The sequence below is a fragment of the Dicentrarchus labrax genome, unplaced genomic scaffold (assembly GCF_905237075.1).
Source record: "Dicentrarchus labrax unplaced genomic scaffold, dlabrax2021, whole genome shotgun sequence".
Lineage (NCBI taxonomy): Eukaryota > Metazoa > Chordata > Actinopteri > Moronidae > Dicentrarchus > Dicentrarchus labrax.
In genome coordinates, this window is record NW_026136711.1 from 33981674 (window position 1) to 33997274 (window position 15601).

At 39.0% G+C, this 15601-nt stretch overlaps 1 protein-coding gene across 1 annotated transcript in view; it reads left to right on the forward strand.

Moving 5' to 3' along the window:
• The first annotated feature begins 747 nt into the window (after positions 1 to 747).
• LOC127371570 (serine/threonine-protein kinase 4) overlaps positions 748 to 15601 on the forward strand; it is a 34729-nt gene continuing 19875 nt past the window's right edge. Inside the window, exons 1-9 of the mRNA XM_051414441.1 lie at positions 748 to 1177; positions 5976 to 6056; positions 7880 to 8008; positions 10755 to 10869; positions 11084 to 11248; positions 11562 to 11729; positions 11911 to 12048; positions 12191 to 12322; positions 12789 to 12987. Coding sequence (XP_051270401.1) covers positions 1134 to 1177; positions 5976 to 6056; positions 7880 to 8008; positions 10755 to 10869; positions 11084 to 11248; positions 11562 to 11729; positions 11911 to 12048; positions 12191 to 12322; positions 12789 to 12987 — 1171 coding nt within the window. The 5' untranslated portion in view covers positions 748 to 1133. The remainder of the gene's footprint in view (positions 1178 to 5975; positions 6057 to 7879; positions 8009 to 10754; positions 10870 to 11083; positions 11249 to 11561; positions 11730 to 11910; positions 12049 to 12190; positions 12323 to 12788; positions 12988 to 15601) is intronic.

Here is a 15601-nt window from a genome sequence, read left to right on the forward strand (position 1 = left end):
TGTTATATTATTATTATTATTATAATTATTATATTATTATTATTATATTATTATATTATTATTATTATTATTATTATTATTATTATTATTATTATTATTTTATTATTATTATATTATTATTATATTATATATTATTATTATTATTATATTATATTATATTATTATTATTATTATATTATTATTATTATTATATTATATTATATTATTATTATTATTATATTATTATTATTATTATTATTATATTATATTATTATTATTATTGTTATATTATATTATTATTATTGTTATATTATATTATTATTATTGTTATATTATATTATATTATTATTATTATATTATTATTTTATTATTGTTATATTATATTATTATTATTATATTATTATTTTATTATTGTTATATTATATTATTATTATTATATTATTATTATTATTGTTGTTATATTATTATTATATTATATTTTATTATTATTATTATTATTATTATTATTATTATTATTATTATATTATATTATTATTATATTATATATTATTATTATTATTATTATTATTATTGTTATATTATATTATTATTATTATTATTATTATAATTATTGTTATATTATATTACATGACCACCGACTGCCGGCTGTAACAGTGTGTGTAGCGCCCCCTCCAGTTGAGTCCGGGTACTGCAGCCTTTGTTCGTCCCGCCCCTTCCCGCCCCTCCCGCCCCCTCCCGCCCCTCCCGCACCGCCCGCCCCTTCCCGCCCCCTCCCCGCCGCTCTTCCTGGTGGTTGTGTTGTTGTGTCTCGGCCGCTGGATGTCACAGTCAGAACCGGACGGTTCGTCGAACAAGTCGGAAGTGGTCCCGACCCGAGAGGAGGATGAACCCAGCGGGCAGCCTACGGCAGCCGGGAGAACCGAGTGACCTTCGCTTTATAGAATGATACACAGCCGTTAGCAGGGACGCTAACACACCACCGACGGGCTAGCTGCTCCGCTAGCTGCTCCGCTAGCAGGCGGTCTGTCTGTCTGTCTGTCTGTCTGTCTGTCTCTATCAGCTTTCTGTCTGTCGGTTGTTCACGTTGACCAGCGTCGGTCCACTTTCACCAACAGACGATCTAAAATAAGATAAAGTCAACCGACGAGGACAACATGGAGAACAAGGACAAGGTCCAGATGAGGAATCACCCTCGCAGGTAACGAGATGCTAGTGTTGCTATTATCGGACATCCTCATTGATTGTTTGAGGCTGTTCCTCAGAGCTTCCGTAGTCCTAAAGTTATTAACACAACTTATAATATATATATATATAATCTTATATTCTTTATTTTCTGTGAATAAAAGGTTTATTTATATAATATATATATATATTGTTTTTATTGATTAACATTTAAAAAAAAGAACCCAATAACAACAGCTCAGTGTTATATTATAAATATATATTATATAAATATAATATATATAATATACAGTGTTTGTGTTACTGGTCCAGCACACACATTGTTGTACATGAACACTTATATCTTATATCTCATTATCTTAATGCCAATCAGCTTATTAATGAATCTAAATATTATATATATATATATAACAAAGTGAAACAGTTGTTTTGATAAAACAGCATTTTAATGAAGTACTGTAGTTTTAAAGAGATGTCCTGGTCTACAAACCCCCCTAAAAAATCATTTTAAAATTGTTTTAATTTAAATTTGTGGTGCAGAAATCATAATTTTCACACTAATCATGACTCAAATCACAATATCTGTCACAAAAATAACAATATTATGATATAAAGTGCATTTAATTCCTACAAGAATCAGTGATTTTACATTTATTGGTTAAAGAAAATGTGTTTCTGTGAGTCTGTGCGAAGGTCCAGTTTCTACTTTATCATTGTCTTCTTAGGAATCGATCAAACTCATTATAAACGGGTTCACCTCTTATTGAATCAGCCTCTGTCTCACTCTGTTGTTGTCAGATCTCCGAGCTTTGTCGCTATCAAAGCCCAGATAATCCGATTTAATGCCCTAACTCTGTTTGCAAATCTCGCCTCAGCAGCTTTAATCTCTGTAGGATTTAATTGAATCAACTCAGAGCGGATGAAGGAGCAGTAGTTCATCTTCATCAGGTGTTTGCGTTGGTTGTCGGCGGCGGTGGTGAAGCGTTACAGACCACAGCGGGTTTTATGGCAGATAAATTAGGTCACTGGAAAGAGTTGACAGACTTCAGATGTAGTAAATAAATAAATATGTGAGACTTTATCATCCGTTTGTGTCAGTTTGTGTGTGACTAAGTTATCTGTCATGTCTGTGAACCACCACTCCTTTTATTATCTGTTATATGTAGTCACCTTTAAAGCAAAGACAAGACAAAGACAGTACGTTCACTTCAAAATCCTGTCAGAGGTTTATGGAAACGTGTTAAGTCTCTATCTTTTCCACCAATAATCCTAATAATTAGTCATTTTTCAAACATAAATGCCAAAGAGTCACTGGTTCCAGGATATCTGGGACTGTCTTGATTAGATTTTGAACAATCAAACAATTAGTGGTCAATGAAAATGATCCGAGGTGGTGAGATAAAGACGCGTCGTCTCTTCTCATGATCAATGCAGCTCGTGGCCGACTGCTGAAACAGTAGACACGCTCATTAGATATAAATGGCCCTCTGCTCTTTCCCTCCAAAGGTTAATGTTTTAATTAAAATGTATACATGTTTCATGACATTAGCGGATGCCTCCGACCCCATCGTACTTCTGACAGTCGGGGTGTCGGAGAGGAAGAAGAGGAAGATGTAATGTCTGTAAAGTGATCATTTGAAGTGCACTCCATACGCACTGTGTCCCAACCAGACAGCACGTACCGGTACGTTGGCAGTCAGTGAATATCCTGCTGCTACAGTTTCAGGCTACAACCAGCTCGACTTGCTCGTCAGTTCCCAGCCAGCTAAATCCTTTCACGCTTGGAGACGGGAGTCGGGGACTGGTTTCAGGTTAAACAGCGGAGCACAGCTGAGTCACATGTTTTCTATCAGAGGTGATAAAACTGTTGCTTTGATACTGAAAACCTGTGTTGGGTTACGTCTTTACACACAGAAAATCTATCAGGAATCGATAAAGAATCAGACCGATAAGAAGAATCAATAATGGAATTGGTAACTTATTGGTTGCCGTGTCCATTTGTGCTGTTACACATATGAGAAATGATATAATGTGTGTGTGTATATGTATATACATTAAATGTGTTGAAATTAATCGTTTTTATTAGAAAGTTAGACTCAAGACAGGCGACGTGTTCAAAACCAGATCAGAAATCCATGAAAATCATTGTAATGACACAAAAACAAGGTATTCCTCAGGATGAAATGTGTTTGACACGAAGGTCATTAAGAGAGCTGCACTTTCACTTTATTGTTCTCAGTTTGTTTGTCGCTCAGTTTGGTCGGAGTCTGTGTGACAGAATAGGAACTGAAGAGTTCCCATTCGGTCCACTTATCAGCTGGATGCCGGTAAAACACACACTGCTGTCTGTTATCACGTCCACTCACTCATCCACTGTTTCCTCCTGAAGCTGAGGGAGGACTTATAGATCGTTATAGACCTTTATATTGAGGACAGAACGGGATATTTTATATCTTTTATACCTCTACAGCTTCCTATTAAACCAAAATGATGAATTTTAATCATCCTTTAAGTAATATTTGGAATATAAACACTAGTTCTGCTGTTTGGGGAGTGTTAAACATTTAAATTATTTAGATTTAATGATTAATATAAAGTTAAATAGCTGCCTCTTCAACCCCTCACTGATCCATATCTCATCGTATTATAAGCAGTATGAGTCAGATCAGTGGAGTTGTGACAGGATTCGTAGACGTAAAATAGAAAGAACTTTAAACAGAAACAAGAAAAACATAGGATATTTTATATTTAGTAGTGCAAACATTTGGAGTCCTGTACTTTAAGCCACAGCAGATACACACATACATTTATAGTAAAGTTTACAGAGTTCACTCGAAATACAGATTATGGGGTTGCTACGGTACATTAGCATTTCAGTGCTCAGCTCTGTGTTCCTTCGGTGGTTTGTGGTTTGAGGTTGATGCTGTCGAGTTTGGCCGTGCAGGGTGGAGTGTAACATTGTGCCGGAGGCTTTAAAACGCAGTCGTATTGACAACAGACCATCGGACACACACACACAGAGAGGTTGCAGTTGTGTTTCAGACCATTAGAAAGGCAGAGGGTACCGTCCTCATGCAGCTCATTAAACTCATAACAGAGCTTAGTACTACATTGTTTTAAAACACCAATAACAATCAGTTACTGCACATTTACAAAAATTAAACCGTATACCGTAAAACTTCTAATAATAGCCCGGGCGTTTATTTGTTTAAATCGCTGAACTCCCCCTGCCTTTATTTGGGACAGGCCTCTATTTGGGACAGGCGTTTAATTCCTTTAAAACCTCAACTGCTGCTTCTCTTGAGTTTTTGTTCAGCAAATTTGACAACTAACATGATGATTATGATGCTTCAGAGGTTGTTTTCTTTCTCTCTTGTTTACCGTGTTACCGGTAATTCAGGCTTTTAAAAGAGACCTGCGTCTATTAGGGACCCTGCTTTTATTGGAAGTTTTTAGGGTATTATGTTTTCAGTCTGCGGTTTAAAGGACAATTTCACACATGGAAGTCTGTTTACGGGTGTTTTGGTAGAACTACGGCACACGTGGGAAAGGCTGTACGGGTGTTTTGTGTCTCCAGGTGGAGCTGTGTGAAGTCTGTATGTATATTGACTCAAGTGATGTCACTTGTTGTGTCAGTGTGATGGTTTTAGAAGTGAAATGTTAAATCAGTTCCAACATGCAGCTCTAATAGCTCCCAGATATCTTTTCTTCTAATTACTCAGCAGTCAACAGATGGTAGTTTATCTGCCCAGAGGTTATCTGCCACTCCCATTGTAACGCTACTGTAGTCGAAGCATGACGGCAACGTTTAGTTCAGCTCTGACTCAGATCTGATCTGACAGATAATAACATAACCTCATATGGGATGTGGAAGCTTCATATATGTACAATATGTACACGTATATACAGTTTACAGTTCTGTTAGAATAAAGCTGGAATATATTAGTATAATAACCCTCGTGGGAGGTCCTGGGGGGGCAAAGACGTGTATTTATATCTAATCAGATGAACTCAGGCAGACAGTTGAGATTAAACTTGTGCGAGTGGAGCAGCAGCAGTTTGGTTTTGTGTCTTTGATTTAACTTTTTACTTTTATATTTCTGTCTTCCTGTAGTCGTCCTAAGAAAGTCTCGTCACAAGCTGCATCTGAGACGTGTTTGGATCTATTTTTGTTTGTATGCTGAGACTATTTGTGTCTGATTTTATCACATAGTGCTCAGTGCTCGCGCTCCAGGAGAGAGCAGAGGTGGACGGCTGCACACAAAAGGAGGAAGAATTAAATATTCTGATGTTTTCTGATTTATTAAGTTGGCACTTCCTGAATATATACAGATGAATAATGTTTGAAAACAAGAACAGCTCTTTCTCTTACAGTCTTAGAGCCCTGAAGAGTGAATAGATTTCTAATAAATACAGCAACTTCTGGTTTACGTCCCCACGCACATCTGAGTCGAGCCCCACCCATTCTGAGTACAGATAGTAGACCAGATGATGTAGTTGGTTGAACAGATACAGGCAATAGTCTACTCACTCATCCCAGGAACTCACCTGCATTCATTTAGGCCATTTTTAAAAACTTCTCAAGATTTTCTGCATTTCAAACTGATTATTTTGGGGTTTTTTTATTGTTTCTCAGACATTTTATTGACCAAAATACTAATAAATGAAGCCAGGAAGTTGTTGGTGGATGAATATATAATGAAACCGGCTGTTAGTTTGCAGCTCTACCCTGAAATATTCACACTGAGCAGTTTAAATTTCCTTCCTTTCTTTGCCTCCACCACCTACATCTGTGTCTCTGTGTGTCGTTGCAGACAGCTGAAGAAGCTGAGCGAGGACAGTCTCACCAAGCAGCCGGAGGAAGTCTTTGATGTCCTGGAGAAGCTGGGTGAAGGGTGAGTCATAAAGTCAGTAAAGTCAGTCAGACACTGAGTGACACAGACCAACCCCGCCCCCCTCCGTCCTGATGGATGTGCTGTATTTCCTCATTAAAAGGGATCTTAGTGTTAGTGTTAATCAACCTTTATTTCCTCTTTTTTCTCTCTCTCTCTCTCCCATACTTTCTTAACGTTGCTCGTTCTCTCTATCTCTCGATCTCTTCTCCCTCTTTGTTCAGCTCTGGTGCCCGTCAACATAAACATTGCCTCTTCATATCCTGTTTCTCAACGCGCTTCCTGTTCTTAGCGGCTGATTGACGCTGTGGCTGCGTGTGTTACTGCTAAAACAACTAGCGCTGCTTATTGACCCTTTCTTTAACGCTCAACTCGTCCTCTGCGTGTATTGAGCCAATCGTTAGCCACACTGCTGTTAATGAGAGTTATATTCACACCATTAATGTTTAAAGTTGTTTATTGGATCCTTTTGAGGCCTTTTTCACTTCAGTTGGGCAGGTGAGAACAAACTGAAAAGGTGTGGAAGAATACAGAGTAATCCAGAGCAGCTACAGGAAAGGACACCTGAAGTGACAGATGTTGACAACTGATAGCCGTTAGTTCCTCGTGCTTAAAAAGCCGAGCATAACAGAATGAACTGAAGACAGTAGTGCTGACTGACAGCGATATCACACTGGTTTAATTAGAAATCATTGTATTAGACTGAATATTACTCAACCTTTTCCAACACCTACTGTTTGTTATTTGTAAAGTTAAAACATGAAATACTGTCTCACACGTTAGGGCTGAAAAATGTTCTAGTACCAAAAAAGTACGAGGTACTATCCACAACTTTTAATAGTGGGAAAACCCCAAAAGAGCTAGCTGTACGATGCAGTAGTGGATTCAGTGCTGTACTGCTGGTCCTGGGGTTTTTTATGGGAGTGGGGGGGCTGCCGCCTCAGTCAGAAAGTTGTGTAGGTTTTATTACAGTAATGAGTGAAGTAATATTTGATTCACCAGGGTTCATCCCCTCCGCTTAGGAACACTGTGTGTTTAAAACAATACAATACTGTCAGTCAGTAGTCTCAAAAGTACCAAAGCTTCTCATCATCTGTTCAGTTTAAAAAGGAGTAAACAGATTTATTTTCCCTTTTTGTGTGTGTGTGTGTGTGTGTATATATGTATATATATATATATATATAAAATGCTCACACTGTGGAGCAGAGTGTGTGTGACGCTGTCTGTCAGTCATACTCTCTCCTCTCAGACTCAGACTCAGGGCTTCACTATAATATTATGTAACACCGGTGATTCTCTGGTATTTGACAGATGATTTGGTCTTTTCCTGCAGCAGTGACGTAGAGAGACGCTTTAGATTCCTTAAACAGGTCAAACAAGCCGTCAGAAACTCGACCAACTAAACACTGACAAACGTTTCTCCTTTTATAAATAATATCTGCTGTTGTGTATTACGTAGACGTCTTCTAGTCCTTGAATTTAAAGCCATCTGACTCTTAAAAATGTAGTTTAAAAGATCTTATTGTTGGTTTTAGTCACATATTTGATCATGTGATTGCTGTCAGTGAATACGATTTAATGTAATTTAATTGGCTGCTAAAGTTTAACAATTAACAGTTGTTATAGTCTTTTGGTTTATTGATTGACATTCAGGTGTTTCCTTCTGCTTCCTGTCAGAAACATTCATCAGACTTCAGTCTGATATTGTTGTAATACTCTTACTATAGACTGACACGTGACCATTGATCTATCGGTGATAGTTTCATTCACATCTGACTCAAAGAACTAACACAGCATGTTAAATGTGTCTCTTTGTGTCCCTGCAGGTCGTACGGCTGTGTGTTTAAAGCCCATTATAAAGAGACCGGGGAGATTGTAGCCATAAAACAGGTTCCTGTGGAGTCTGATCTTCAGGAGATCATCAAGGAAATCTCCATTATGCAGCAGTGTAACAGGTACGCATTGTTTATGTGTTCTTCCATTGCTCTTTTCTGTGGGCAACCTCTGTTTAACTGCACATTTCACCCACTGTGGAAACATCAAACTGTCTCTTATCAGATTTTTTGGCAGACGGGGGGTTGTTCCCAGAAGAGAAGATCGCCCACTCGCCCAGACTAAATAGCTGTTTGTTTGTTACAAACACTTTTAGGGGTCAGCAGGTTTTTTATTGTAAACGTAACAAAGGAATCAGTAAAGATCCTCCAAACAACAGCAGAGATACTTTAAAGCTTTCACTTTTACTTTAAACCAGTTGGATTTGTTCACATAGTGCTGTGTGTGTTACTGTGTGTGTTACTGTGTGTGTTGCTGTGTGTGTTGCTGTGTGTGTTGCTGTGTGTGTTGCTGTGTGTGTTGCTGTGTGTGTTGCTGTGTGTGTTGCTGTGTGTGTTACTGTGTGTGTTGCTGTGTGTGCTGATGGTCGGTCTTACTAATGACCCGTGTGTGTGTGTGGATCTGTGAGTTTGTAGCTTCGCTGATTGTGATTTTAAAGTAAAACTGAAAGCTTGAAACAACAAATGAGCCTCATTTTATTGTTTGCTGAAACTTCACTGTTTCTTTATGACACTTACAAGAGGAACCATTGACAGTATATAATTAGTGGACAGAGCTTTCGGGTCTGTAAATTAAAGCCACTGCAGCTGCAACTTAAGCATACTTTGGCTGCAATAAAGAAGTGATAGTACTGAGTCTTCTGGAAAAATAAGCCAACTTCTGACTTGATTTATGAGCTCAGTAAACGGTTTCCTGATGAGTTTCTGGTGTCAGTCTCTAGTTTCAGTCTTCTTCCATACAGCATGATGTTCATTTAGTAACTGATGGTCCCATTTAGAGTAAAACAGACCATAAAGCAGGGTATGCTTTAGGGCCTTCAGATCAAACTGTCAAACTAGGCAGTGCTGATCAAATATGAATGAAGATTCTGTTCCTGTGTTGACTATTTCTCTCCTCGAGTGTTTTCAGGAACATATTTTAGTGTTTATCTCTAATACAAGAAAGTTTGACACCAGTTTTTTCCTGCTTCTAAATGTCAAAACCAGCGGAGCTCAACTCGCAGTGCGTCGCCCACCAGCTCCACGCTCTCGTTCAAATATGGTCATTTCTGGTCCACAAACCAAAGGGTGACAAACATTTAGATCCATTCTAAAATAAATAGTGAAGTAGTTAAATGTAATATGTTAAATATGGCTGACTGGCCGCCTTAGAATGAATGTGAACTGAAACAGGTTTTACTTGCTGTAATTGTTCGTCCTGTTCTCACTGGACATCCAAATACTTTCTATGCAACAAAAGGTTTATCTGAAGTAGTGTTGCTCTCGTCAACGAAGATTAAATAAATATTGTCGTCAACGAACCTTCATCACGTGACGGAGACGAGACGCAACGTAAATGGTGGTCATGTGACGAAGACTATAATCAAATATATAATGCAATATTGTTGACGAGTAAAAACGGGACTAAATGTGGTTTGCAAAATAAAAACTCTGCTAAAATATCTCTTCATTTTCGTTGACCAAAACGAGACGAGACGAAATGTTATAACGTTATTTCGTCTCTCTGTTATTATTATTTTGAAACATTACTGTTTCCTCAGTCTTGGTGCTGCATCAGCGCACTGCGCAGACGCAGGCGGCGTCACTTCCTCAATCCCCACTCGTGGCGTTATTTAGAAGATGCAGCTGCGGTGGGTTAACGTTAGTCAGACACACACATTTTATTTGCTCTTTTTTATTATGTTATTGTAGCTCGAGCATTCAAGCACCTTGTTTCTCTTTTAAGTTAAACTTGAATGTAATGTTAATTTTTTCTGGCATTGTCATTTGAAGCTATTTTATTTATTTATTTTATTTTATTTAAATGTATGTGTGTGAACTTCTTAGTACATGTTTGGTAGGTAAAATTAATATGTTGTAAATTCAATTCAGACCGTCTTCCGTGTCTGGAATTGAATGTATTCTTGAGTCTATAAGGTAACAATAATATAATAATAAGATAACCTTGTTTGACTTGTGAAATGGGTGACTTAAAGAAAATTTTAGTTTTGTCTATACTAGGTACTTGTATTATATTAACTGGGTTAAATAGAATTGCATTACTAAAAAGAGACTAAAATACAATTTAAAATAGTCTTGGATAATTCTGACTAAAATAAGACTAAAATGCTCAGACTTTTAGTCGACTGAAACTTTATTAGACTTAAAGTATAAACGTGACTAAAACTAATAAAAACTAAAATGACAGTTTGACACAAAGACTAGACTAAAACTAAAATTAAAACAGGCCGTCAAAAACAACACTAATGAAGATGATGATGAACACTTGATTTGGAAGATAAACTTCTACCAATTCACTTAAAGTAAACACGTATCTGAAACAAGCTCCAACTCGTACTTTTAAATGTCTTTGCCACAGCATTTTATTAAAGCAACAGTATGTAGGATTTAATGGTATGTAATGGTATCGTTATGGTGGCCACAAATCGCTCAGAAAAACAGTAGAAACATGTTCAGTAAACATGGCGGACTCCTTGAAAGGCGACCTTATTGTTGCTTTAATGATAAACTGGCGTTGAATGGGTGGATGAAAATGTTCTGTAATTAACCAACAAAAACAAACACTGAATTTTAAACTGGCTGGAATGAATAAAAAGTGACCGCAGTCTTCATCATCACTCATCCTCCTGAGTTTAACCTCTGTGTTCAGTCCCCATGTAGTGCGCTACTACGGCAGCTACTTCAAAAACAGTGACCTGTGGATCGTTATGGAGTATTGTGGAGCCGGATCGGTGTCTGATATCATCCGATTACGCAACAAGACGGTAATATAATACGCACACGCACACACACACACTTCATCACACAAACATTGAGTGTTTGGGTTTATGTGTAAGTGTTACTGCACTTAAGTGTGTGTTTATGTGTCTGCATGGAAAAAGAGGAAGACAGAAACAAACAGATGTTGAGTATTTTGATGTACTGACGATACTTTGATGTATATTTCATTATCTGTGTGTGTGTGTGTGTGTGTTGTAGCTAACAGAAGAGGAGATAGCCACCATCGTGCACTCCACTCTGAAGGGTCTGGAGTATCTTCACTTCATGAGAAAAATCCACAGAGACATCAAAGCAGGCAACATCCTGCTGAACTCGGAGGGCCAGGCCAAACTGGCCGACTTTGGGGTTGCCGGACAACTCACAGTGAGACAAAATTTAAAATAAATCTCTATTATATTTATTTATTTTGAGATCAAATACAAAGAAAAGAACAGTTCAAGAAAGCTAATGAGACACTAATCAGTATTAGAGCAGATTTTATTAAAAAGAACCAGTGTACACATTACACCCAAATAGCTCATAATGTGTATTATTGGAAGTTCAGTAGCAGCTCTTGAACTATAAACATGTTCTCTGTCTTTGTGTTCTTTCACTCAAAGATATCTTAGGTGGTTCTCCACAGTGAGACAATATTCAGTTCAGCTCAGTTTCAATTATCTCTCCCTCTCTTCCTCAGGACACCATGGCGAAGCGAAACACGGTCATCGGCACGCCGTTCTGGATGGCCCCGGAGGTCATACAGGAGATTGGCTACAACTGCGTGGCCGACATCTGGTCTCTGGGAATAACGGCTATAGAGATGGCGGAGGGGAAGCCGCCCTACGCTGACATACATCCCATGAGGGTGAGCGAGTTTGTACTCTGTGTGTGTGTGTGTGTGTGTGTGTGTGTGTGTGTGTGACTGAAAGAGCTCGTGTTAGAGTTTGAAGGTGAGAGGTAAAGTGAGAACGTACTGTAGGGAAGGAAGGAAGACATGTTGAGTATTTCTTTCTGCGTGAATAACTGAATTATGTTTCCTCTTCCAGGCCATCTTCATGATTCCCACCAACCCTCCCCCGACATTCAGGAACCCAGATCAGTGGTCTCCGTCATTTCGGGAATTTGTCACCCAGTGTTTGGTGAAAAATCCCGAAAACAGGGCGACTGCCACACAGCTGTTACAGGTAACATCGTGTCTTCACTGTAGTTAGGAGCCAGTAATTAATGAGGCTTCTGCAGCCAGTATGTTGTTTTGCTCGTAAGAAAAAGAGAAAATAAATTTAACCTTTCTCTCTCATTCTTTGTCTCTCTCTCTCTCTCTGTCAGCATCCATTCATCAAGTCAGCCAAGCCCAACTCCATCCTCAGAGCCCTGATCACAGACGCCATGGAGATCAAACTGAAGAGGCAAGAGGAGGCCGAGCAGAGAGAGCAGGATGCAGAAGATGAAGATAATTCGGTACTGAAAGGAATAATCATAAAATGATAATAAAATAGGAATAAAACTGATGAACGATGAAGGTGTTATCTCCTGTACTTTGATCTTAAAGAAAAATGTGCTGCCTCCCGCCTTAAAGGTCAGCAGAGTTTTGTTTTAATTCTTACAAAACAACTTCTGAGACTTAATACAAAAAGAAGCCAAATATAAAGACCAGATAATAAATGAAATGACTCTACATAACTCAGACTACAAATTAATAGCATAAAATTAAAGTTTTTGTTTTGTGACTTTTTGAGAGAAAATCTCGTTTAATGTGTCTGATGTTGTTTCCTTTATTGAACCAGGATAGTCAATTGAGAACCAATTCTTATTTACAATGATGACCTGGCCAAGAGGCATAAAGAAGAGTTTGTGGATGTGGCATCACCACATAATTAGTGCTTTACATGTGTTTCATGAGGCTTTTACCTTCTGTGTGTTTCAGGATGAGGATGAGGTGGACCAGGGGACGATGGTGCGAGCAGGAACAGACGACTCAGGGACCATCCGGGCCGCTGGTTCACTCAGTGGTACAGCACGGACTATGATCGAACACGAGGACACGGGGACCATGCAGTCACAACTGGGCACCATGGTCATCAACTCTGATGACGAGGACGAGGAAGAAGCTGGTACTATGAAAAGTAAGTAACCCTTTATAAGCACACTCACAATGTGTGTCAGCCACAGATGAATCCCCTACAGATGAACATGAGGATGAGGAATCGACTTCCAGTTAACTGATAAAAATGTAAGAGGAACCAGCTGATGAGGAACATGCTGACATTATTTTAAAACCAAGTTACTCTGTGGACACAAAGAGTAAATCTGTGTTTGAAACTCAAGGTCAGAAGATTTAAAGTAGTCTGAGATTGAGTTGTTAGGCCGTATTCAGATGGAATCAGGTGGTTGTGATGTTTAGCCTCAGGGTTGTGTGCGTTACGACTGTTCTGAGTTCTATTCTTATCAAACACGTTACTGAACGAGTGCTGCTGTTGTTGAGTACTGCTGAGTTGTTTATAACATTAGCCAACATTAAATGTTTCATTAGGATCCTTTTTTTTAACCAAACATGGAAAAACAAAGAGACACAGATTCTGGGAACAGTTTGTGATTTGGTCTGAATTCATCTTCCAAAAAGTTTATGTACTATCCACTAGAGGGCGCAGTGTGACCGTCACACTGAGGAGGGTTCCCTGACTAACCTGTGTGTGTGTGTGTGTGTGTGTGTGTGTGTGTGTGTGTGTGTGTGTGTGTGTGTGTGTGTGTGTGTGTGTGTGTGTGTGTGTGTGTGTGTGCGTGCACTTTATCATTTTGTACACTTGCTACATGCCAGGAAATGAACTTATTGATCCACCAGCAACTGCAGATAATAACTTCCAAAGTTCTTTCTGTTGACTATTTTTCAAATAGTAAAATAATGGTTTTCAGGATGGGCTGTACATTAGTGGTGAGTGGTCTTTGGTTTTTCTGGCTGTGTAACCAAGAGCGCTGTCAGGGGGGCGGCGTCCTTTGATGTGTGTACTTTAGTGGGGTTGAAGGCTCGTGAGCTCGACCTGTTGTTCCTCCCCAAATGTGAGTGCCAGAGCATTCACTGCAGAGTATCACTGTGAGTTACCACCCCACTTCTCATAAACAGTGGAGCGCTGTTAGTCATCAACCTGTAAGTCAGTAATTACTAAATTTACCACCAGGAACTCAAGTGGTTGATACCGCAGGCAAGTTCCATGATGGTAAAGTTTCAGTGAGTTTTTTGATTGATCCAGTTTCTGTGATGCATTTTTAAAATGAATGCAAACACTTGAATGACTTCACAAGTTGACTCTGAATGCCTGAATGCATCATTAAACAAGTGATCAGCTCAGTGTGGATTTTTGGCAGATTTCAGAAGAGGTTTCCCTGAATTTGGGCTCAGATATGAACTTATTTTAACCCTTGAAAGCAATTACTGAACAAATAGTGAACCAGATGTGGTCCTGAGAGCCCAAATGAGGAACAACTCCTTTTTAAAAATGTGGTGGCTGGCAGCGTAGACAAACTTATGTTAGGATCCGAGTTAATACAACAAATACATTACCTTCTGCTGCGCTGGGTCATTTATTGAGAGATATGTTGGTGCTGCTTCAGTCTGTTGGAGTCTGTTCGCAGTGTGGGAGTTGTGAGCGTTGGATGTATTGGGAGGCTTTTGGAAGGCAGTCTCAGTAAGAGTTGGACTCTGTTCATCAGTGCTGGCAGTCTGTGGGTGTGTTTTATGTGTTTGTGTTTATACGCAAAGAATTAACCCCAATGAGACACTACAGCACACTGAGTTTGAGAGAGTGTGTGTGTGTGTATTTTCCAGTAATGCACACTTGTTGTACTTTTGCTGTTGAAAACAAAACCAGTGTGAAAGTTTATGTCACAATATTAAACCTCCTACACCACATCCAGTGTTATTTATGTTTAAACCAGGGGGGTAGCAGTAAGTGGTGGTGAGTGGGGTAATCTCCCGCCCTGCAGCGTCCTCAGGAAACAGTCAAAACAGTCAGAAGTAATGGGGATTGAACCACAGTGTAATGAGCCCAACTTAAAGGTGGAATCAACACCTGGGTGATTAATAATGCTGATTTAAACAAACACACACGTACAAGATGGTGGATTACACGGAAAGACTAATGTACACACACTTGATATGTGAGATATTAAGCTGAATACAGTAGACATCCATACACACAATTTATAATCCGTTTAAAGTAAATATGAATATAAATTATTACAATTTCTGACAAAATTACACAATAAATTCACATAGAACATAAAAACTACAATAATTTAACACTAAATAATTACAGTACTTGCACCAATTCTGTTTGAGTTATTATAATATTTGTTAACCTGAAGAAAAGCTGCTGTCGTTATCATCAGTGGGTCTCTAAATGGAGAATCTTTATGACACGTCGCCCAGTCGCCAGGACCGGTGACACCCACACTGCCGGCTGACACAGGCAGTCGAGCACGTTGCATCCCGCTGCTTATCCCTTCCTTTTATTGCCTTTAATCGATAGTGACAGCTCAAGAGGGAGAGGGAGAGAGAGAGGGAGAGGGAGAGAGGGAGGAGAGAGAGGGAGAGAGGGAGAGAGGGAGAGAGAGAGAGAGGGGAGAGAGAGAGAGAGAGAGAGAGAGAGAGAGAGAGAGAGACACATAGCAAAGGGCCACAGGTCGGAGTCAAACCCAGAGCCGCTGCAGCAAGGACTCAGCCGTGGTCCATTTAGGGCACCT